The sequence below is a fragment of the Acytostelium subglobosum genome (genome assembly GCF_000787575.1).
Source record: "Acytostelium subglobosum LB1 DNA, scaffold: scaffold19, whole genome shotgun sequence".
NCBI classification, from domain to species: Eukaryota; Evosea; class Eumycetozoa; order Acytosteliales; family Acytosteliaceae; genus Acytostelium; species Acytostelium subglobosum.
Window position 1 is genome coordinate 282,587 of NW_012236514.1, and position 23,355 is coordinate 305,941.

Sequence of the window (23,355 nt, forward strand, 5' to 3'; positions counted from 1 at the left end):
AGAGATAAAGAATGAGCGACTGGGGTATGTGTTTGAATCATTCAACACTCAAGATAGAAAGACAATCAGACATTAATCATTGTATACAATAACAACAAATTGTAGACTCTGAAGACTTTCAAAACAAATGGGATAATGAGAATCAACCAACTGGAGATGGATTAGGTTCATGGGATGATGATGAGGAGGAACAGACTGAGAACACACAGGATACTTCGGCCGGACAGACAAACTCTGCACCAAAGCCAAAGTCAAAGGCGATGACTATGAAGAAGTTGGCCGAGCTGAGAGAGAAGGAGCAGATGGGCGTCATTCCCGAGAATGATATGGATCCATACCTGGAGAAGAAGAAGAAGCAAGAGTTGCAGGAGGCTGCCGACTTTGAGCACTCCAAGACCCTGTTTGGCGCACTGGCCGTCAACAGAGTAGAGGGTGAGCTCGACAAAATGGATCCAAAGACAGAGAAGGAGTTTGAGCAGTATGCTACTGCCGTAGCCACCTACATCACTAAATACGATGTATGTATCATCATCGTCATCATCGTCAACATCATCAATGTTCATTAACTTACTGACGACCAAACAGAAATCCTACTTCTACCCAGCTCTGCTGAAGAACATTCTGAAGCATGCTACAGTGAACAGCACTTCAGCCGAGGTAGGCGAGATTGGCAAGTCATTGACTGTCATTGTAAACGAGAAGCTTAAAGCAGAGAAGAATGCAGGTGGAAAGAAGAAGCCAACCAAAGGTATGATTGATTGATGATTGATTGATTGATCGATTGATGATGTGATTGAATGGACACTAACAACTTACTGTACTATCCAGCCCAAACAACAAAGAAGTCACTTCAAATGGACAGCGAACTGCAGGACTATGATCAGTTCAATGACGAAGACTTCATGTAAAATGATTGCAAAGCAGCGGCAGCACAATCGGCTACAGCGGCAACAACAATAACAGCAATTCATTATCATAAGAAAGGTCGTGATTAAAATGAGAATTGGATAGCAAACCAAGCAAGCAAATAATGTTTGTCTGTTGTTGTTATTATTATACACGTGACTGTCTGGTCTAGTCACGACGACTAGTACCAAGTCTTGTTGTCCTTCAAGAGCTTACTTCCTTCATCACTGGCATTGGCAGTGTCCTCCTGTGTCTTGTTGCGTTCCAGTGACCATACAACGATGATAATCAACGCATTGAATGATACCAGTCCAAGGGCGACGTAGGCCATCGTTATTCCAGTGCTCTGTGAAACATCACACTATTGATGATGATGTGTGAGCGAGAGTGTGAATGAGTGAGGGGATAGTTCCAGGGGTTGGGCCACATGTGATCACTTACAAACAAGTTCTTCCTGAACCATGGTCCAACTTGGTATAAGAAGATACTGACTGAGGCCACGATGAAGGGGATTGGGAGGAAGAATATGAATCGCATGGCGGGCATACGTCTGTAGAGTAGGGTACCAGATGGGAAGATTGACACTACAAGTAGTCCAATTGCAACAAGTAACATTATGAATGATCTTATTACCATTTGTCTAACCTCGTCAGAGTCGATGAACTTGTGACTACCACCACCATCACTACTTCCACCGCTTGGGAATAGTGTTGGTGTGGTAGTTGGGATGATTGATGGTAATGGTATATGCCATTGATCCCTAAGATCAAAGTCAAAAGGAATACCAGCAAAAGCACCCTTGAACTTATCAATATACACTGATCCTGTACCTGTTATCTTATCTATATAATATGTACATTGATTGACTGATGCATATTCATCTGATTGATTGAGTGTGAGCGAGTGTCGTGATTGATTGATTAATTGAATGAGTGAATGACATACATTTAAATGATAGTCCACATAACAATATTGCCAACAATGATATTGTACAATGAATTGCTTGAAAGAAGTATTTGTTGGTTGTCATTCTAATTATAAGTACACATGAATTAGGAAGTTGATAAAAGTGATTGATTGGTTGATCAATTTTCTCGATTTGATGGGATTCTTCAAGGTAGTTCGAGGTGCTCCAGAAAGACCACTAAAACCAAACTTGGTACAGTTCCCATCAAATATTTTATCTTTGAATCATTATTATTATTACTCCTCAAGACTCAAATGACCGAGTAAGTTTGAATGATTGAACAACAAACAATCAATCAATCAAATAATTTAATAATCGTCTCTATCTCTCATTCAGGTCTACCTTCCCAAGCTCTATGATAGAGTATTTCATTGAAGCCCACTCTTAGAGACACATTCGATCGAAAAACACAAACAATTATTTGAATGTGATCGATTGTGGTCACTGTTTTGATTGATTCCAACACAACACCACACACAAAGAGTGTCTAATTTTACCGTTATTGATGTTTTCAAACAGGTCTCTCCCACTTACTCGCCCAAGTCCTTTGTGGTGGCCTGTCCATCCATCCTTCCATCATGCTTTGACAGATTGCCTTGCTTAATTAATCATTCTCACATTGACTACCCATTTCAAATACAACAACAACCAATCATATTTATCACTTCGACTTTCGATACTAGTGAAGTAGACCAATCATTCATAGTTGTATTATTATTTAGAAAAACATATACAGAGTACCAACAAAGTATCTGATTACCCTTTTTGTCAATTACCCTATTTTGTACATACATCCAATCAATCAATCACACCAATCAATCACACCAATCAATCACACCAATATCCTGGTGCCGATTTAACAACTAATATATTATCCGATCAATCAAACATATATCAAATATATACCGTCACACTCTTAAATCACCGTTTGCCCGTCCCATTAACATCACTTACTACTTGCTTACCTTCACCCCAATCAATCACCATCACCGTCACCACAACAACAATCCCTTCAATCACATCCACCACACACGACAACATTAGTTCCCCAATCACACACACATATACCCTTAGTGGATCACAGAGAGACAGAGACAGTGATTGGAGGACTGTAGAGATAGACAGATCCAATACCACCTCCTGGAGACACAAGAGGTATCAATTCAATCTCCATTATCAACATCAACAACAAACTCGATAAATCCAAACTTGTTTTTGTTGTTATTGTTTCCAAGGGTAATTACAAAAGGGTAAGTTCAGACACCTAACAACAAAGTCATGGCCACCAGACCGAAACGTTCATCCACAATGCCATCGATGGCAACTCCACCAACAATCACACCGGCCACACCTGGAAAACATACAGCCACAACCACATCATCTTCCACCACGAGTCACGTGATCGGGGCTCCAAAAAGCTCTGCCACAACAAGTGCCAGCACCAGTGCCAGTTCTAACACCAGCACGGCCACCAACAAGACATCATTCCAATATTGGAATCAAAAGGTTGGTCCACAACCTGTCAATGGCACATCGACTACATCATCGACAACAACAACCAAGTCACTACCATCCTCTCCTTCACTCCAAGGTCAAACGGCCACACCACCATCGACCACTACTTCCAAACTTGCAGTCGCGCCCAAGTCTGCAAGTGCCACAACCTCATCGACATCATCCTCTTCCACAGGTCCTAACAAAGTACCTCCTCCTCGTCCCCATCCTATATCGACTCCAACCCCAACAACCAACACAACCTCATCATCAACAACATCAACTACAACTGATTCAAAAACATCAGACGATCAATCAAACATGGTATTCAAGACATCATTCACACTTCCATCGAGGCTGAAGACTGGTCAGGCATCTTCTTCATCATCAGGATCATCAACAACAACAACATCATCATCCTCCGACAAGAAGGGTATTAAGAGTATAATATCAATGGTGTGGACACCAGACGCGTCCACTCCATCAAGTTCCAAGACTGCAGCGGCCTCAGCCAAGAAGGCACCGGCTGTCCCTCCCAGGAGCTACATAGGCGAGACACCATCCCAATCAACACCAACTACATCAACATCAACAACTACACCTGCTGCCACGGCACCAGTGTCGAGCGCGACAACCAAAGTGGCTACGCCAGCAACTACCATAAGCCACGAGCCAGTAGCTACTGTGACTGCCACAGCACCATCATCCGTGGCAACAACATCATCAACCAAGACACCTTCAGTGGTGACCAAGGAGCAACAAGGTGATAAGGAACGTCTGGCACACTTGGAGGCAAATGTGATCAAGTTGACATCAATGGTCGATGAGTTGAACACTAGTTTGAAGAATGAGCGACAACTTAACATTGAACTCGATTCCTATTGCCATGACCTAGAGGCCAGACTACATGTGGCGGAGGGCAAGTTGAAGCGTAACTCTGCCAATGGATCATCCTTACAGACGAGTCAGCTGGCAACGGCTGATGGTGCCAGCAGCTTGGACAGTACCGCACAACAATATGAGGAACAGATCAGCGGGCTGCAATCACGCGTTGCTTCATTGGAGCAGCGCATCAAACGAATGGAGTCGAGCCAGGTCGATCAAGAGCACGGCAGCCTAAGGGAGCGCGACAACAGCTTCACCTGCTTCTCAGACAGCGAGATTACAGACAGCGAACTCAAGTCCAGTTTGAAGAAGAAGAAGAGGAAGGGCAGAAGCGGCTCGCCAGACTTCACGCTATCACTCAGCCTCTCGCCCAAGAAGGTGGGCTTCATCGATGATGTGATGGCCATTGACGAGTCTGCCGCCGCAGCTGCCGTCGCCGCCGCCCACAAGAAAAGTCCAAACAAACGGTGGATGAGCAAGAGGACCTACTCCAACGACAGCAGTGCGAGCAGCCTCTCGTTCAGCGCCACCGATCAGGCCGCCGGGGAGGACGATGAGTTCCTCTCGACAGAGGAGCGCGCCAACCTCACCAAGGGCTTCTTCACCAACCTCTATAGCAACGCAGATGCCGAGGAGTTGAAGCGAGAGAAGCTCATCCGCATGCGATCCAAGTCGCTAGTGTCCAGAGACGCGACTGCTAGCGAAGAGTTCACATTTGGCAAGACCTCGCCCCTCGTTATGTCAGCTTCCACCAGTGCTCTATCATCGCAGAGCCAACAACAGTCCATAGCCAGTGCACTTGAAGAGTTGGACAGTTATGGTATGTCATCATCCAGACCAGGGCGCTTCTTTGGCGGCACGACACACAACTAACACCGCCCAATCACTCAATCACACTGACACAGAGAAGAAGAAGTCATCATCGATTGGAAAGATGTTTGGAAAGAGCAAGGCAAAGACATTCAGTGGAGACAAGCACAAAGTGTCTTTGATATTGTCCGAGAGACTCAACCATCGATCATCAAGGGATGACCTCATCTTGAAGAATATTATCATGTCCGAGTCGATATTTGGACTGAGCATCAATGAGGACACGGTGGAGCGCGTGGCAGCATTCATCAGGAGTTGCACAGAGGTGTTGTTGACACATCGACAAGAGGATGGCCTGTTCACCAAACGTGTGGACGACGCAGAGTTGGCCGCGTTCAAGAGGTCGGTCGAGCACATTGTGCCAGGCAGCGACAACAGCGCTTTCAATATTAGCAATCCGCATATTGTGGCAGCTGCCCTACTGTATGTGTTTGAGCGATTGTCCGAACCAGTGTTGGGTCGCTACGCCACTCAACTACTTTCAATCGTGGCGATTGAGGACCATCCCCTTCGTCGAGCATTTGCCCGTGCCACACTATTCTCCATGGCGCCAACACACAGGATGTTGCTCAAGTTGGTACTCCAGTTCCTGCGCGACATGGCCACCTCTGGCGTACCCGCAGCGTCGGAACCAGCCTCCCCAAGCAGTGGGGAGACATCACCATTCACCCTGTTGTCTGTGACGCCAATCTCTGGTTCGCCAGTCATCGACTCGGCCAAGCCCGCGCCACAACAACCAATTATCGATCCAGCTCGAATGGAATTAATATGCACGGTCTTTGCCAAGGTGCTGTACAGGGCTGGCTTGGACACTGGTCGCACGGCACTGTCGCTACGCCAGTTGGCCGACGACTTTGAATCACACTTTGACAACAACGTCGACTTAACATTCATCATCAAGGACATCTCCTACGTCAAGCATGCATCGTTTGAGCGACTGTTTGAGCGTCTACTCGACCTAAACAACCGCGACACTGACTACAACTACACGGTCTTCTACACGTACGACTACTACTATGGATCAGCAACCGAGTTCCTCGAGCAACTGATCGTCTACTTCAAGAAGACCGTGCCACCAGCCACCGCCGACGAGGCTGCCGGCGTCGCACCCACCAAAGGCTGGCAACTGGAGCTGGCGCTCACCGTACTCTCTGTCGGGCTGTTCTGGATGAAGCTACATCACAAGCATCTGAGCACGGACCTGCTGTTCTTGGCCAAGCTCAAGGCATTCATCGATCTGCACAGTCCAAAGAGCGGCGGCGCACCCACCAGCAACTTCTTCACCTACTTCCGCTCGTTCTTCCAGGCGGTGCCTGTCAAGACGCTCAACTCCTACTCGAGCAACATGTATCGCACGGCCACACTGTCGCACAAGATCAAGGACGAGCACGGCATTGACGTCTATCAGTTGGGGGCAGAGGTGGTCGCGTCACAGATCACCCTCATCGATATGGAACTGTTCACGGCGATCCCTCTGTTCCAGTTCCTGCACAAGGCGTTCATGACTGCAGATCGCTCGCCAGAGTTCCAGCAGATGGTCGCACGCTTCAATGTCTGGGCTCGCTGGACATCCACCGAGATCTTGGCTCGCGAGCGCGCACAGGATCGCGTCAACACATTGGCCTACTTTATAGAGTTGGCCAAGTGTTGTGTGGACATTGGTAACTACAGCGCAGCGTCATCCATTGTTGGAGGACTGAATCATGCGTCGATCAGTCGACTGAGACATACATGGGACAAGCTGTCGGCCAAGACCGCGGCAGACTACAAGGCGTTGGAGACATTGTTTGACATGTCGATGAACTACAAGAACTATCGCGAGACGATCAAGTCGTCGCCGACATCGGTGGTCGTGCCATACCTGGCCATCATCACCAAGGATCTATTTGCGATTGAGGAGGCCAATGAAACATTCACGGCCACTGGATTGATCAATATGGAGAAGTTCCGATTGATCTATAAGATCATTAAGGAGTTGCAGGCCTGTCATCAAGTGTCCAATCTCAAGTTCCAATTGATTGAGCCACTCAAGAAGCATCTTCTCGGCATACCCAACACCATCCAACTACTAGACGACAAAGAGCTACAAGTACAAAGTCTAAAAGTAGAGCCAAGGCAGACTATCTCATAAACATTATCCATTATCCATTCATTATCCAATATCCATCTTGACAATGAATGAAAGGTTGAGTTGAGTTGTGTTGTCTCTTTTGCAAAAGTGTTTGAAAATCGTTGACTTGTTAATTAAATTAATAAAAGTGTGAAGACAAGTGTGGATGCGTGATATCTCATTGACGATGGGAATCGATTCAAGTGTGTGAGTCACTTCACATAACTGACCACAACTCACACCTTTGAACTCAAGTTCACGATACACACACCCACTTGTATATTTGTTCACTGTTGTTATATTTACAACCTTGTTATATATACATTTGAACATCATAATAATTATATATATATATATATTACCTAACTATATCTATTTGCTAAACCTACACACAGATTATGTCATCAATGGGAGAAGGAGAACATTCAACATCCTCCTCAACAGAGGACCACGTCTACACAGAGATCGTTCAGTTTATTGATCACAATGGAGAGATTATGTATGTGTTTATAACTGATTGATCAATCAATCAACCAATCAAACAAACAATCATGATTGACCAACACATACACTCATATACTGCATTGTAGAAAGGAAGAGACTGATAACAAGAAATCATTCTTGTCTTGTTTGTCAGAGAGAAATGACTTTTTGAAGAGTGGATTCGATTACTCTGTGATTGCGATCTTGGGTCCACAGTCTAGTGGAAAGAGTACATTGCTAAACTTGTTGTTCAAGACAAAGTTTGCTGTGATGGATAGCTCTCATGGTAGACGTCAGACCACACAGGGTGTCTGGATGGGCATTGCCAATATGGAGACGGCACCAGAGACCTACCTGATTCTGGATGTTGAGGGTACTGATGGTCGTGAGCGTGGTGAGGATGAGAAGGCATTCGAGCGTAAGACCTCTCTATTCTCCCTGGTCCTCTCATCCGTGCTCATCATCAACATGTGGGTACACGACATTGGACGTTACAACGCTGCCAACATCTCATTGCTAAAGACTGTCTTTGAGCTCAACCTACAGTTGTTCCAAAAGAAGAGGTAAGTCAATGTCATTCGTTCATTCATTCATTCAATCATTCATTCCACTTACATTTCCATCTCTTCAACAACAACAACAAAGCAATCACAAGACACTTTTGTTGTTTATTATCAGAGACCACGATGGTCAGACACCCTTGGAGCAGCTCAGAGACACCTTGTTGCAAGATGTCACCAATGTTTGGACAGAGTTGTCAAAGGTATAGATCAATCAATCATGTGGATACCCAGCAACAACATTCAACATGTATACTAACTCAATTGACAACAACATACATATATAGCCCAAGGACTTTGTTCATTCAAAGGCAACAGATTTCTTTGACTTTGAGTTCACATCGTTGCCACACAAGGTCTACTGCCCAGAGCAGTTCTTGGAGCAGGCCGCCCAGTTGAAGGGCCGTTTCTTGGACTCGTCGGCACCAGACTACATCCCCAAGAAGCAGTACAGACATGATATCCCATCGGATGGTCTCTACCAATACTCAAACAACGTTTGGGAGACGATCAAGACCAACAAGGATCTGGACCTGCCCTCCCAGAAGGAGATGCTGGCACTGTTCCGTTGTGACGAGTTTGTCGAGGCCTCCTACAACAGCTTCCTGGCCGAGCTCAAGCCGGTTCGCGAGAAGATCGAGCGCGGCAAGTTATTCGAGAAGTACGGTGAGACTGGCAAGCGTCTTTTGCAGCAGTGTCTCGAGCTGTACGACATCCCCGCGTCGAGGTACCACGAGGAGACAGCGGCCAAGAAGCGCTCGGGTCTCAACGACCGCGCCATGCTCGAGTTGAAGACCCTGTTCAACAAGCAGATGGAGAAGTTGTACGAGCAGTCCATCGACTTTTACAAGTCACTGGTGCAGGACACCGTCGCCAACAAGAAGTCCGACGCGCCAGGCGCTCAGCTGATTCCACACTTTTCTGTGTGGTCCAAGAGCATCAAGCAGCAGACATTGGAGTACTATGAGCGATTCGCCAAGGAGTCTGTTGTTCCCGGTTCGTCGTGGGACTACCAGCCCGACCTGGACCAACTCGAGGAGAAGATCACCAAGGAGCTCGAGGCACTGCGTGAGAGCCAGTTGAACAAGTTGGCCAAGTTCATGAGGGACGTTGTGTTCCAACAGATCAACCCACAGCTCATCAAGCTGACAGAGCAAGCCAAGGATGATATGTGGCGCAAGATTGCCGAGTTGTTGTCCGAGTCATTGTCAAAGAATGAGAGTGATTACAGAAAGAGACTTGAAGGTATGTAGTTTGACAACATTATCTCATGGACCGACACTTACTAACTCACTCATTCATTACAACATACATAGACTTTGATGTAAAGGAAGAGGACATTGAGGATACATTGGTAGCATTCAGGTCTAATGCCAAGGATCAGTTGAAGGCAAAGATGAAGGAGAGAGTTGAGTTCTTGAAGCTTAGGATGAGAAAGAGATTCGAGGAGACATTCAGCTTTGATGACAAGAAGCTGCCGAGAAAGTGGTCCAAGCATGACGACATTGCAAAGATCTTTGAGGAAGCTAGATTCAATGTATGTATTATCATTGATCATCATACAACTACTTGTCCACGGCCCAGCTCACTAACCACACTTCATCACCAACAACTATTGTAGGCTGAGAAGCTGATCGATCTATTCTCCTATATGAGACTGCAAGAGGAGGAGTTTGAATTCACATTCTTCACAAAGGAGGACGCTGATGAGTCGTCCTCTTCATCAGCCTCTTCATCGTCAAAGACATCGGTGCCATCAGTCATCATCCAACCATCTCAGATTATCATGACCTATGAGCAATGCGTCGACTTGGTGGACAACTTTAGACTGGACACAAAGACTGACTATATGAATGCTCTCAATGACCAGGCAAAGGCTTCGAGCAGCGGTGGAGTACCAGGCTACATCATACTATTACTCTGTATTTTAGGATTCAACGAATTCATTGCAGTCATTACCAATCCACTCTTGTTGGTCCTGACGATCCTGGTTGGATCAGGTGCCTTTGTCCTTCACAAGCTCAACATGACCGGACCATTCATCGATTTTGCCAGTTCGCTAGTGGTGCACGTCATGAACAAGATCAAGGACATCATCATGCAAGTTGAGCACCTCTCTCAGCATCATCCAGAATCACGTGATTCATCAAAGAAGAAGAAGGACTAAGACACACAGACACTTGGCGATTACTACCTAACTTGGGTGCCACTGGAATTAACCACGTTGCAGATTCAATAATATTATTAATCTATCTTACTTTAACTCTGCTCATTGTTTATTGATGTTTGCCATGTACCGATCTTTTGGTTGTGTATCAGATTTCACCAATGCTCATTAGTGATAGTTTAACCAGTTCAAATTTACCGATTGTCATAATTAATTAGTATGATGAGGTGCCGGATGTGCGGTGGAAAGAGTCCTTGGTGCCTTTCGTCCTTTAATATAAAGAGATGTACTCTTAATATTATTGAACGTTCACTTGAGAGTATGACAGTTAGTAACTGAAGACCCACTGTCTATGAATGAACGAATGATATAAACTTATTTATTTATATATATAATGCTTGATTGGTGTAACAAGAGGACATACCTTGAGAGTATGACAGTTAGTAACTGAAGACCCACTGTCTATGAATGAACGAATGAAGTGATTGAGTGCGCGAAGCGACATCAAAACACTTTGGAAAACGAATCATTCGACTCTGGAAGTTCCTCATGTTACAGTCCCTTTTTTTTGCAGGTCCAAAATAACAAAAGATTGGGCTCCACCGGGAATCGAACCCAGACCACTACCACCCAAAGGTAGTATTGTACCATTCAACTATGGAGCCTATGAAGTTGGCAAGATTAATTAATCAGTAAAAGTGTCGAGGTCCAGCTCCTGCCGCCAAACAAAAATAATCCCCCCTAATAATTCAACCTTCATCCCAACTTCATAGGCTCCATAGTTGAATGGTACAATACTACCAAAAATCAAAATCAAGGCTATCCATAGACAACTTAGACTGAGGCGATAAGTAAGTGATAATGGATATAGTAAACTAGTTTAATGCTTCTTCTTGGCAGAGATAATGGTGAGGTAGATGCTCCAGGCAAATCCAACCAAGTTACCAAAGAGCACACGAAGATGGGGTGGGACAAACTTGAACTGTTGTTGTGTTTGTGTTAGATTATTGAAAAACATGATCAATCAGCAGCTTCTATGTCTACTACTTACGTTGATGAACTGGGCAAGTGGCCACACCTTCCAACTGGCCATCAAGGTTGGGATCAGATCAAAGTAGAGCTTGATGAGGATGGCACCTGGCTTGCCGTCCAACAGTGACAACACAGTGTAGAACAGGATATTGATGAATGGTGCAAAGATAAGCTGATCAACAACGAGCTATTGATTGTTAATTGATAGATTATATGAGTGTTAGTCATATGATTGATTGATGATTGCACACACTCCATCATTCAATTCAATGATTGATCTATAGTTACCTTTCCAATTGCTTGATACTTCTCCTTGACGTTTCTAAAGAGACGCTCCAAGAATATGTGCCAGAAGTGTCCAACTGGTGAGGCCAACAAGCCCCAGATGGTGAACTTGATCACACGAGACCAATCGATCTTCTTGCCCTCAATGACACGCTGAGCGAGCACGTTTGAGGTGAAGGACAATGTGGCCGAGGTGAGAGCCTTGGTTGAGATTGGATTGGTTCTCAATCTCTTCATGTACCATGCGGTGAACTCATTGATAACAGATGATGGCTTGGAGTTTGACATGTTTGTATCTGGTCGTCGTCTACTCTTTCTATATCTATATATATCTATCTTTTTATATTATTATCTGTCCTAATATAATATAGTATTATATAGAGTGAGGTATGAATGAATGGATTATGGTGATCAATGATCAATCACTTGGGGAGTGGGAACAATCAACCAAACACCTTTGTTCGACTTGAAAAAAATGATCTGATCAAACTTGTGTGAGCTTGGACCCCTGACAGGGTCTTCTTGGCCCTCTCAAGATGTAAGGGCACACACTGAACACTCCTTTGGAATTACCAACAGACGTCTTCTCTATCTCTCTCTTTATTGGCACATACCATTAACAATGTTTACCAACTCATTGTTTGCTTGAGCAATTGATCGAAGTAGTACCATTCTTTTTTCTTTGAGTTGGTCAGTCTGTGCTTGGTCCTGTCCAACTATCGTATCGATCAATACATCCTTTGATGTCTCCTATATTTGTTGTAGTTTGTTAGTCATTTGAATAGCTGGATTGAATGATTGATCACTTACAGAACCTGATAACAAAATATCCTTGATCATGTCTACCTTGATATTATCTGTTTGTATCTTTTGTTCTTGTTCCAATGTGGCGGTGGATGGGAATAGATGTCCAATAATATGATGCTTGGCAATACGATAGAGTATTGATGCCTTCTTTGGTGTCACCTTTGATTGTGATATGGCATTCTTATACAACTGTAACAATGATTGATCAGTCTCGATCGGCTCGAGATATCCATCTGTGCCCAATGGCAGTGATTGTTGCAGTTTGCCACTGCCCAGTGGCGGACATAAGAACTGGGGCGCAGAGAACAGCTCGCTCCACACCAACTTCCTAAACTTGACCGGGTAGTGCTGGCGCAGGAATATCCAGACGTAGTTGGAGAAGATGTCCGAAGAGTATGACGCCGACATAAAATGTGCGATAAAGTCCGTGAAGAACTGGAAGAATCGCTCGCCAAAGTACATCGTAAAGTCAAACTCGACAATCACATTCTCCTCACCTGACTCCTCCAACTCTGACTTCTCCTCCTTCAACCTCCTAATCAAGATATTGAATATCTGTGTCAGTTGATCTATGATCGTCTGGGAGATCCAAGGTTCGCACTTGATCAAGAACACCATCATCATATGTTGATAAACGTTTTCCAATGGTATTGATTGTATATCTGTTGTGTCGGTCATGGTTAGTCAATGATTGAATGATTGATTGATGTGAACAGCGTAGCATACATTCAGAGTTGATGTTGAAGAGTGCTTGGAGGAATGAGAGTGTGTTCTCGACCAACGTGTGCACTTCAGCCTCGTCTTCATTGTCTTCTTCCTCGTCATCATCGCCAAAGTCATCATGTTTGTTCTTGCCACCAACTATATCCTGTGACTCATTGTAGAGGTACTGCAAAGGTGTGTTGTACCAATCATAGGCCAATGGTAACAACGAGTCATAGCTCTCCAATGATATAATCAATGATTGTGGAATGATACCCTTTGATTCCTTTGAACATTGGAACTGTCTCGAGAATGTCAATGCTATAAAGTATGTGATTGAAGGGTTAGCAATTGATTGCTCGAGGTCCACGCGCCCCACACAAGAGTAATGTACATACTTGATGAAGGCAAGAACTTCTCTTGATAGAAGGAGAGGAGAACAGTGGAGGTATTTCTGGACTTGGTGCAACCAATCAGCTCAAGGTAGTCGGGATGCAGTGTGACCGTTTGAAGAGTGTGGTAGAGGAGAAGGTCGTCGTGGGGGAGGAAGTTGTGTACCAGGGACATGCTGGCTGCATGGTGGAACTTGGGGAATGATGGATCAAAGTTGTCATCATTCTCAAGTCTGAGTTCATTCATCAAGCGCAGCAAGAAGTAGTACAAATATGTCTTGGATCTATTATTCGTCAACAATAGTACTCTATCTTCATCAAAGTGTGTCTGTTCATTGAACGTTATTGTTAGTTATTGATTGATTGATTGATAATATAACTTACACTCTTATAATCGATGGTAGAGACGAGGATTGAATGGAGTTGGATGAAGAAGTCACACTTGTCCATGTGGAATATAAGTTTGCCAATTGATCGATTCTGTTGCACGCCAATGAGTAGGTATCGTGCGATTGCCAGCCACCACTCACACGATTCTCCATCGTAGAACCTTGTGATTGTGTCACTGCTGGTTGGTGTTGACTGCGATGGTAGGACACCGAGCATCCTCTTCTTGATATCGGTGTACAATGAAGTACTAAATATAGAGTTGAATAGGTTGTTGGTAAAGTGTTCAAACATCTCCAGCACTGTTGGGTGAGACTTGGCCGCGGCGGTGGCGGTGGCGGGTGTTGCTGATGGCATTGTCAGCTTCACGGGCGTCTTGATGAGCGATGAGGCAATGGAGAAGTATGAGCCAACAAAGTGAATGATTGCAGAGTGTAAGCCAATGACGTTGTATGATTGATGTGTCGAGGAGTGCTCTTTGAAGCTGTGATATATGACGCTGACGGTGTGCGAGATGATGCCAGCTGGCTCAACAAAGGCTGACAACTTGTCGAATATCTTGGAGCTCTGTTCCGACGAGTCAAAGTCAATGACGAACAACAGAGTGTCCAACATGTTGTAGATTGCTCTAACAATCTGGATGTACTGATTGTTCTTGATGTCGTCCAGGCTGTTGTTGTTGTTGTTCGCCACACTGTTTGATGGAGTTGTTGAAGAGTCTGACAGTTGATATGAATGTTGATTGATATAGTCTGAGAATTGTTGGACAAAGTCCATGGCGGATGTGGAAACCACGTTGACAATGTAGTCCAAGTTGATGTGATACAGTGCCAGTACTCTAAAGAACTTGGTGCTCTCCAACAGCAAATGTTGTTGTCCAATGGGCAACACTGCGGTAGTCGATGTCGATGATGATGTTGTATGTTTCATGCTGTCCCATGCACATGACTTGACAAGATCAAACAGTGCGAATTGGGACGAGCACAGTCGGACGGCCAGCTCTCTGGACGCCTGACAGAGTTTCCTCAACAAACGAATGACCTTGGCCTTGAGCAGTGGATCCTGAGCCGGCTTGGAGAGTATGTTGTCGCGAATGCCATCGATGAGGAAGTGACTCTTGACCACCTCCTCGGCCAACTCACTCGAGTGTCTCGCCATTCTGATCAGTATGTCAATCAGTAGTGAAGCCTTGGCACTGTACTCTGTGTCCAACGCGTCGTTCACAAGCAGGTATCGCACACGACTCAACAGTCCAATGTCAACTAGACCCGCTAGAAGATCACGGAAGCATCGCTCATCGTCGTCCAGCTCCTCATCAGGCTCGCTCTCTCTCTTTGGGAATGTCGGGTTGAGATTGAATTGCACCTGATGCTTTGGTTTGATTGAGATGGCTTCGTAGGCGCGATGTGTCCTCGACTCTATCATCTCGTACATCTCCTCCTCAGGCACAGGTACAATCAATGCATGAAGGCACACAGTTGCCGCCGCCAAAACAGTCGGTATCTTATTGTCAATCAATGTCCTCAGCAGTCTTGGTAGCTTCTGTTTCAACATCTCAATGAACAACAATGACTCTGTTTGTTTGGTTTGGAGTAAGTATCATTCAATCAATCAATCAATAAATCAATCAATCAATAATGTCACTTACTCTTGAATGGGTAATAACTTCTGTGTATCTTGTGAAGGATGGCAGCAAGTGTGCGCAGGGACATTGATATCTGTGAGATGTTGGTACTCTTGGCCAATTGGACAAGCTCGATGATTGTGTAGCCAGCCTCTGCAGCCTCATCTCCATGATGATGCAAGCCCTTGTGTGTGGGCAGGTCCTCGCCACGCTTCAGCACATCACCCTTAAAGTCGAAGCGCCACTGTACAAAGTTGGTGGCCATCTCCTTAAAGGTGGCCTGAGAACGATCAGTGTCTGTGAGGTCCTTCATCCAATCTGGCATGTCCTCATCAGTCTGTTGAAGTTGTTGTTGTCCCAGCTGAGCATCATCATCATCACTGTCGTCCATTGGCTGTACAGTTGACTCTATTTCGCTATTGAGTTGTTCCATCACCATCTTGCCAATGGGATCATTGTTGTTGTTGTTGTCAGCTGCTTCGGAGGATTGTGGCGCTCTCTTTGTGAGCTTGGCAATGAGTGATGGATCAAGATGTTTGAGAAGATACTGCTGACTCTCAAGGATCTCTTGCTCTGACATCCTTGATAGTTTGTCACTGTTCTCTTTGTCAATCGCCTTTCTCTCATCTTCTGGTTTGTTGATGTTGGAGGCGCCTCCATGCATGTCGTCGACAACTTGAGGGGGCTGCTGCTGTTGCCTCTCCTTTGAGAATGACTTGATTGATCGATGTACGGCCACGGGGAATGAGCCCTGGTTCTTGCGTTTGGGTGGTTCGAATATGGCATCAGATACATCTCGTTCATAGATCTTTGATATTACTGATGTGATGTGTGTGTCTTGATCATCGAGCATCATCTCCACATCGTCATCAGCTGACTCGATTCGAGGTTGTGGCACTGAAGGGTTCATTGTGAATGAAGGTGGCTGCTTTGATTGAGTAGCAGCACCAGGTCCATCATCCAATGACACTACATCCCTCTCAACAACCTCATCAATGATTGGTATCTTATTACTAGCACTATTCTGTTGTTGTTGTGTTTTGAACTTTGAGAATGACCTGTTGTTGTTGTTGCCAGTGTTGCTGCTATTGCTACTCTTGTTGACAACAGGTGGAGGTGCACCTCTTACTACTGATGCCGATGACTTTTCACCACTTTGTAAGAACTCTTGTTGTTGTTTCAACAGTTGACGAGTGAGCAAGTCATCATCTTCATCATTCATCATATCATCATGTTTTCTACTCATCTCTTCTTTGTTTGATTGATTGATTGATTGATTGAAGTGATAAGTTATATATATTGTATAACTAATTAAACACGAAGATTCAAACTGAATGAACTTGAACTCTAAACGAACAAGAAGGCACTTCCTTTTACTTCTTCGCGAAAGTTGCACTTCAACGAACTTCAAAAAGTTTAGTTCTAAACTTGATTATTGGTTGAATCAAAGAATGTCAAGCAACCCATAACATTATTTAATGGGTGTGGCCCCGAACAACAATGTTGTTTAGGCTACTCTAGTCTAGGATTCAAATATAATAATAATAACAAGATATTAAGGCATACAACACTGTGATTCTAGTTAAATTCAAACAAACTTAATATCAAAAAAGTAATTAAATAAATTAATAATAATAATAAGGATGTCGACAATATGATTCTGTTGAAGCGTCATCCCTCGAATATATATAAGATGGACCGATGTAGTTTATTAATATTGCATTGCATTGGTAACTATGACATCCAACCAATCATAATCATCAACCAATTTATACATCTAATCTCACTTCACACCACACTTTATTAGTTATCCCGGATTGGATTGGAGTACAACGCTCCGCCACCTCCTTCACTAACTCACCACAACACCCCTCCACTTTACTCCATTCATTTATTCATTCACCTTATACCTACCAATCAATCAATCAATCAATCAATCAAGTTAATCATCTGCCTCTCTTGATTACAGACTCCCAGGCTTGACAAACCAAGTAGCTCACACTCAATCGTCAATCTTTGTCTTGGCTGTCGACTATATCACACCACGTAGCATCACATCACATCAACAACATCATATTAACGAGGGTTTATTATTACCCTTAATGGACTCTCCCTGATCCTCAAGGGATATAAATGTGAACTTGATTGGTTGTTTGTTTGGATTGTCATTGTTGTTGGTATTAAATACCAAAAGTTATATCCTATTATTATTATTATTATTATCTCAAACAAACAATGTATTCTATCAAACAATATTTGATAGTAGTAGTCTTTGGTCTTGCCCTCTTGATGGCGGGACATGTCAACTCTGAGACAACTACATCCAACTCGACACAATGTATCGCCGATGTTGAAAAGATGCAAATGTTCTCAGACTTCCTCAATGATGTTCAAAGTATGTATCCAATTAATGAATGCATTGATGAATGAATGAAAGAAGTATATATACTAACTTAATAATGATAATAAGTGTTCACTTATAGTGGACGTGGAGTTAATGACCTTGGTAATATTGATGGTTGTTTGATGTTACCATCGAATGTATCACACTTTTGTATGTTCCAATCAAACATTGACATACCAGGCTCATTCAGTATGACTTCGGCATTGATGTATACCATTGGTCTGTGTCTACCTCCAAGCTGCAAGACCACCGATGAGATTATTGCCGCCATTCAACAACTGCAACAATCTGCTGCTGTATTGGTGCCCGTTGGAAACATCACCAACAGTCATTGCTATGACAATGTCGAGGATGAGACCTACAAGTACTGGACCACCGGAGCAATCGTTATGCTATGTGTCTGTGTGTTCTTTGCCTTCATGGTCACCATTGGAACATTGATGGAGGCCTACTTTGACTATGATATGAAGAGAAAGAGACACATGGTCATGGACCAATTTGATGAGCTTCAGCAAGGTCTGTTGGATGACGAACCTAATCGTGCCTATGACGATGATCATCGACCTACCCCATCAATGGCATGTCGTGTATTCCTTGCTTTCTCTTTGATCACCAACTACAAATCATTCTTTGGTGGCGCATCGTCCAAGTCCTACTTCCACCCATTGGACGGTATTAGAACAATGTCAACGTGTTGGGTCATCCTAGGCCACTCGATAATCTTCACCATGTTCCCTGGTCTGGACAATCTCCAATATGTCTGGTCGATCGCTCGTGAGAAGTTATCATTCCAAGTGTTTGTGGCTGGTGAGTTTGCCGTTGACGTCTTCTTCTTGCTCAGTGGCTTCCTCGTAGCCCATGCCGTGCTCTCGCAGTTTGATCGAATGGACAATCATGGCGAGCGCATTGGACCAATGTTCTGGCTAAAGTATCTCCTTCATCGCTTCCTCCGTCTGTCACCATTGATGTACTTCCTCCTGTTCTTCTTCTGGAATCTAACTCCAATGATGGGAAGCGGTCCACTCTGGTACCAGATGATTCAAACACCAAACACCTGCGACAAGTACTGGTGGACCAACCTGCTCTACATCAACAATGTCTACCCCACCAACATGACCGAAGAGTGCTTTGGTTGGGGCTGGTATCTGGCCAACGACATGCAGTTCTTCATCCTGGCTCCATTCGTCTTCCTTGCCTTCCGCCAATCTCGCATGCTTGGATGGTCATCGATCATTCTTCTCCTGGCCGCCTGCTTCACGTCCAACATCTGGGTGTCCCTCAAGTATAGCATCCCTACATTCTTTGAGTTTGGCCAGTTCGTCCCAACCGATTGGTACCAAGACCTGTACCAAAAGCCATGGTACCGAATGGGACCCTATGTGGTGGGCATCGCCGCGGCATATCTCCACATCAACTCCACCGTCAAGCACCTGTACAAGAGATTCTGGATCAGATGGACCATCTATCTCTTGGCCTTTGGCATCACATTCTTCTTCACATACATACCCTACACCAACTATCATGGCAAGTCATGGAACATGACAGAGAACGCACTGTTCAATGGATTCGCTCATACCATGTTCCCAGTGGGCGTCACAATGTTCATGTTGGCCACCTTCTATGGACATGGAGGCATTGTGCGTGAGTTCCTTCAGCTACCCTTGTTCCGATACCTTTCAAAGTTGACCTACTCTGCATACTTGATACATCCAATCGTGATCTTCACCGCTCAGCTATCATTCTACAACTATGCTCACTATGCAGTCTATCCATTTACCTGGCTGTTCACTGCCAATCTCGTCATCTCATTCGCATGTGCATTCATCGTTCATCTTACCATCGAGAAGCCATTCGTGAACCTAGAGCGACTCTTATTCGCAGAGTCTCATCGATCAGACAAGCTTGTACAATAAACATCTGATTGGAATGATTCCAAAGTGTGTCCAATATACTTTGATAGATTGATTGTGATTGAGTGATTGAGAATGATGACAATTGAAAGGGCCAAGGACCCAATGATCATTCAATTTGGCATGTCCTTTTCAAACAGATACATTAATAGATAATGTGATGATCACCTCCAACTCGTTCACATTCAAGTCATTACATATCTCTGCACTTAGATCAATCATTGGATACATTGATGATAATGTTGACCAACTATGTTTCTTCTTGAGCGAGAAGTACTTGTACGATCTGGCCGCACAGCTATTCACACCAATCTACTTTGATCGTCGTGAGATCGGTCACTACTTCAACAGCTTCGACCTCTACTATGACGCGCTCTGCACCGAGGAATCAGTTCGCAACGATGTCTTGCTGCCTGGCGACAATGAAAACAGCAACACCCCACCGACAATGATGAGACATCTATTCACCTATTGCATTAAACGATGTAAACAGCACATGATGTCAATGATCAATGGTGATGAAGAGTTGCAGCGGTTGGTCGCGTCTGGGCTGTCAATTGAGCTCGACCCCTCCTCCACCACCGACTACCTCAAGATCAAGTGCAGGTCATACATCACACTTGAACCTGGCATGCTATCCGAGTCAATCGTGCATCTTATACTGCATGACAGCTATGTCCACCCTATCTTGCCGGGGACACTACCATCAAGATTGCAAAGCCTAACATTTGGAACATACTTTGATCAAACATTGGATGATCGTGCACTACCTCCAAGTCTTACCTCGTTGACATTCGGTGGACACTTCAAACAAGAGTTGAAGCCAGGTACATTGCCCAGCACACTTACAACCTTGAAGTTTGGCGTGATATATAACAAACAACTTATGGCTGATGTGTTACCGTCATCACTCACCAGCCTGACTCTGGGTGATGATTTTAATCAGATCTTGTTGCCAGGCACACTACCGTCGCGACTAAAGACATTGGTTATTGGGCATATGTTCAATCAAAAGATCAATCGCGATGTTCTTCCAAATGGACTGGAATATATCACGTTTGGCGATGCACTCAATCAGTCTATTGAGTTTCTCAACTTGCCTCCAAGTATCAGGCAACTCAAGTTTGGAGTTGATTACGATAAGCCATTTCCCCCCAACAGCCTGCCTCCGGCATTGACCGACCTCTCACTCCCAAGCAAACAATATATAACATTGAAGCTCAAAGGACTGCCTGCATCATTGACCATGCTGAGCCTAGGAGGAACATACCAAGTGTGCGAGAAGTCATTCCCCCCCACTACAAACAACATGAAGACAGTCATACTCAAGAAATATAAGTTCTCTGGCGACAAGTTTAGAAGAACACTCAAGTCACTTCCATTGATGACACGCCTCCACTTTGATTACTTGTTGCCGTTTCCCATACAAGGCGACACATTTCCAAACACATTGACACATCTATCATTTGGCGACTCGTTAAATCAGGACATCGCACATGCCATACCCAACACTTTGGTACATCTTCAAGTTGGATCATACTTTACACATTTATTATGTAAATTACAAGATTGGATACATATCACTTATGTAAGAATGTTATACTCTAATCAATTGGTCAGAGATAATCTTATACAAATAATCAAAGGATTGTATCTTAAATCACCTCCAAATATTCAACGAATAACATTGGCATTATATTGTCATGGCAATTCAGGATTCCGACAAAGGCTGGAAGTATACCGACTTGGAAATGACAATTATCTGGCTTTGACTCCGTCACTAAAGGGAGGATTCTTTAATCTTAATTAAATAATATAATATTATATTATTATATTATATATTATATTATTCATTCAAGTGATTGAGACTAGATACCTCCCTCACATACCCTTACCCTTACCCTTACCCTCGAATAACATACATTCATTCTCCCATCACATCGATCAATCACACTCCCACACACACACACTCAATCAATCAATCTTTCACTCATCTATTGAGTGCGGCTGTGATATATGACTCAAACTGTATTTCGCATGTTACAACGAGAGCACTGCGTATGTTGCAGTGATGAGTGTGAGAGAAAGATTGCCCGCAATCCACATGTTGTTGATCCATTAACCACATATTGATGTGTACACTCATTATCTATTTCATTACAGATACATAGACATATTACAGGTAAATATGATAGGATTTTCAACATCACTTGGTAGCAAGCTAGCTGTAATCAATCAATTAAGTGTCCCTCCGGATATTGTTGACTGGCAAGTTAGTTGGTTGTGTTGAATGTGGATAATGTGGACATTGTGGATTGATGAAGATGATGATGTTGTCGAATTGTCAATTCAACAAGGCTATATTTATAACTCCTATTCCTTCCGGACATTGATGTGGACGTGGACGGCAGTCCTTCAGCTCACTTGTTGAACATGTTGTTGTTGTTGTTGTCGATGTTCAATTGTATTATCCATACAGATAGATTTATCCCACAAAATACATTCCGGCAACAACAACATTGATACTAACTAACCATTCATTCCAATTGACTCCATTCACTTAACAAACTTATAGTCAATTACATATATTATATTATTTAATCTCCAATCTCTCTTTCATTCAAAGGAATAATATATATAATACATAATGATATCTTTAAGTAATACACCAACAACAACTACAACAAATATTGGAGGAGGTTGTGGAACACATTCATGCCCAGCCTCAACATCTAGACAATCGGTTAGACAATTAATTAACAAATATAATAGTCAAGTATCTCCACCACCTAAGACACCAACTGGTTCAATAAGGATAAGAGTATCAAATAATCCTAGACCAACATGGTCACCTATTACATCGCCATCACAACATGGCAATGAATCACCATTATCAAAATCCAGAGATACTGGAATTCCAAACAACAATACTCTTTCATCAAGTTGTACAGAAGTCCCTCCTCCAACTACAACGGCGCCAATCAAACAACAACCAAATCTTCCAACATCAACATCTTCATCGTCTGGACTATCAATACTTGATCTTATTGATAGAATGGATCAACTTAATCAATCGTGCGATGATATTATGATTTGGATCGAGAGGAATAGGGCAACATTGTCACGAGAGAAATGTACATACCTTATAGAAGAGTTGAATTGTATTACCAGGGTATTGCCTGATCTTAAACGTGACTTGCCTACTCTAGACACTACTACAACAACTACAACTAAACCTATTACAACATCGACATCATCCTCAACTATATTATCATCATCATTACCTACATCATCGTCAATTGTATCTGAGCCTTCTACTACAACTACTACTTCAACTACATTATCATCATCGACATCATCCAAACCAAAG

The 23,355-nt window shown here is 43.7% G+C and overlaps 8 protein-coding genes across 8 annotated transcripts; 5 read left to right on the forward strand and 3 right to left on the reverse strand.

Moving 5' to 3' along the window:
* Positions 1 to 11: 11 nt before the first annotated feature.
* On the forward strand, positions 12 to 908 carry SAMD00019534_087060 (hypothetical protein; the record flags this gene model as incomplete). The annotated part of the gene is made up of 4 exons (XM_012896063.1): positions 12 to 24; positions 106 to 518; positions 586 to 748; positions 829 to 908. 4 exons carry the CDS (start codon positions 12 to 14, stop codon positions 906 to 908), a joined length of 669 nt encoding a protein of 222 aa, XP_012751517.1.
* Positions 909 to 1,087: 179 nt separating this feature from the next.
* Positions 1,088 to 1,936, reverse strand: SAMD00019534_087070 (hypothetical protein; the record flags this gene model as incomplete). The annotated part of the gene is made up of 3 exons (XM_012896064.1): positions 1,088 to 1,267; positions 1,348 to 1,787; positions 1,852 to 1,936. The coding sequence occupies 3 exons, from the start codon at positions 1,934 to 1,936 to the stop codon at positions 1,088 to 1,090; spliced, it is 705 nt and encodes a 234-aa protein (XP_012751518.1).
* Positions 1,937 to 3,151: 1,215 nt separating this feature from the next.
* Positions 3,152 to 7,253, forward strand: SAMD00019534_087080 (hypothetical protein; the record flags this gene model as incomplete). Its single annotated transcript, XM_012896065.1, has 2 exons — positions 3,152 to 5,072; positions 5,158 to 7,253. 2 exons carry the CDS (start codon positions 3,152 to 3,154, stop codon positions 7,251 to 7,253), a joined length of 4,017 nt encoding a protein of 1,338 aa, XP_012751519.1.
* A 377-nt stretch (positions 7,254 to 7,630) lies between these two features.
* SAMD00019534_087090 (hypothetical protein) lies at positions 7,631 to 10,442 on the forward strand (the record flags this gene model as incomplete). Its single annotated transcript, XM_012896066.1, has 6 exons — positions 7,631 to 7,731; positions 7,823 to 8,278; positions 8,361 to 8,478; positions 8,563 to 9,520; positions 9,592 to 9,812; positions 9,897 to 10,442. The coding sequence occupies 6 exons, from the start codon at positions 7,631 to 7,633 to the stop codon at positions 10,440 to 10,442; spliced, it is 2,400 nt and encodes a 799-aa protein (XP_012751520.1).
* An 880-nt stretch (positions 10,443 to 11,322) lies between these two features.
* On the reverse strand, positions 11,323 to 12,047 carry SAMD00019534_087100 (hypothetical protein; the record flags this gene model as incomplete). The annotated part of the gene is made up of 3 exons (XM_012896067.1): positions 11,323 to 11,424; positions 11,494 to 11,661; positions 11,763 to 12,047. The coding sequence occupies 3 exons, from the start codon at positions 12,045 to 12,047 to the stop codon at positions 11,323 to 11,325; spliced, it is 555 nt and encodes a 184-aa protein (XP_012751521.1).
* Positions 12,048 to 12,359: 312 nt separating this feature from the next.
* Positions 12,360 to 16,893, reverse strand: SAMD00019534_087110 (hypothetical protein; the record flags this gene model as incomplete). The annotated part of the gene is made up of 6 exons (XM_012896068.1): positions 12,360 to 12,509; positions 12,570 to 13,228; positions 13,293 to 13,589; positions 13,667 to 13,988; positions 14,045 to 15,621; positions 15,696 to 16,893. The coding sequence occupies 6 exons, from the start codon at positions 16,891 to 16,893 to the stop codon at positions 12,360 to 12,362; spliced, it is 4,203 nt and encodes a 1,400-aa protein (XP_012751522.1).
* A 1,013-nt stretch (positions 16,894 to 17,906) lies between these two features.
* Positions 17,907 to 19,988, forward strand: SAMD00019534_087120 (hypothetical protein; the record flags this gene model as incomplete). Its single annotated transcript, XM_012896069.1, has 2 exons — positions 17,907 to 18,066; positions 18,142 to 19,988. The coding sequence occupies 2 exons, from the start codon at positions 17,907 to 17,909 to the stop codon at positions 19,986 to 19,988; spliced, it is 2,007 nt and encodes a 668-aa protein (XP_012751523.1).
* A 157-nt stretch (positions 19,989 to 20,145) lies between these two features.
* SAMD00019534_087130 (hypothetical protein) lies at positions 20,146 to 21,593 on the forward strand (the record flags this gene model as incomplete). Its single annotated transcript, XM_012896070.1, has 2 exons — positions 20,146 to 21,501; positions 21,579 to 21,593. The coding sequence occupies 2 exons, from the start codon at positions 20,146 to 20,148 to the stop codon at positions 21,591 to 21,593; spliced, it is 1,371 nt and encodes a 456-aa protein (XP_012751524.1).
* Between the last annotated feature and the right edge of the window lie 1,762 nt (positions 21,594 to 23,355).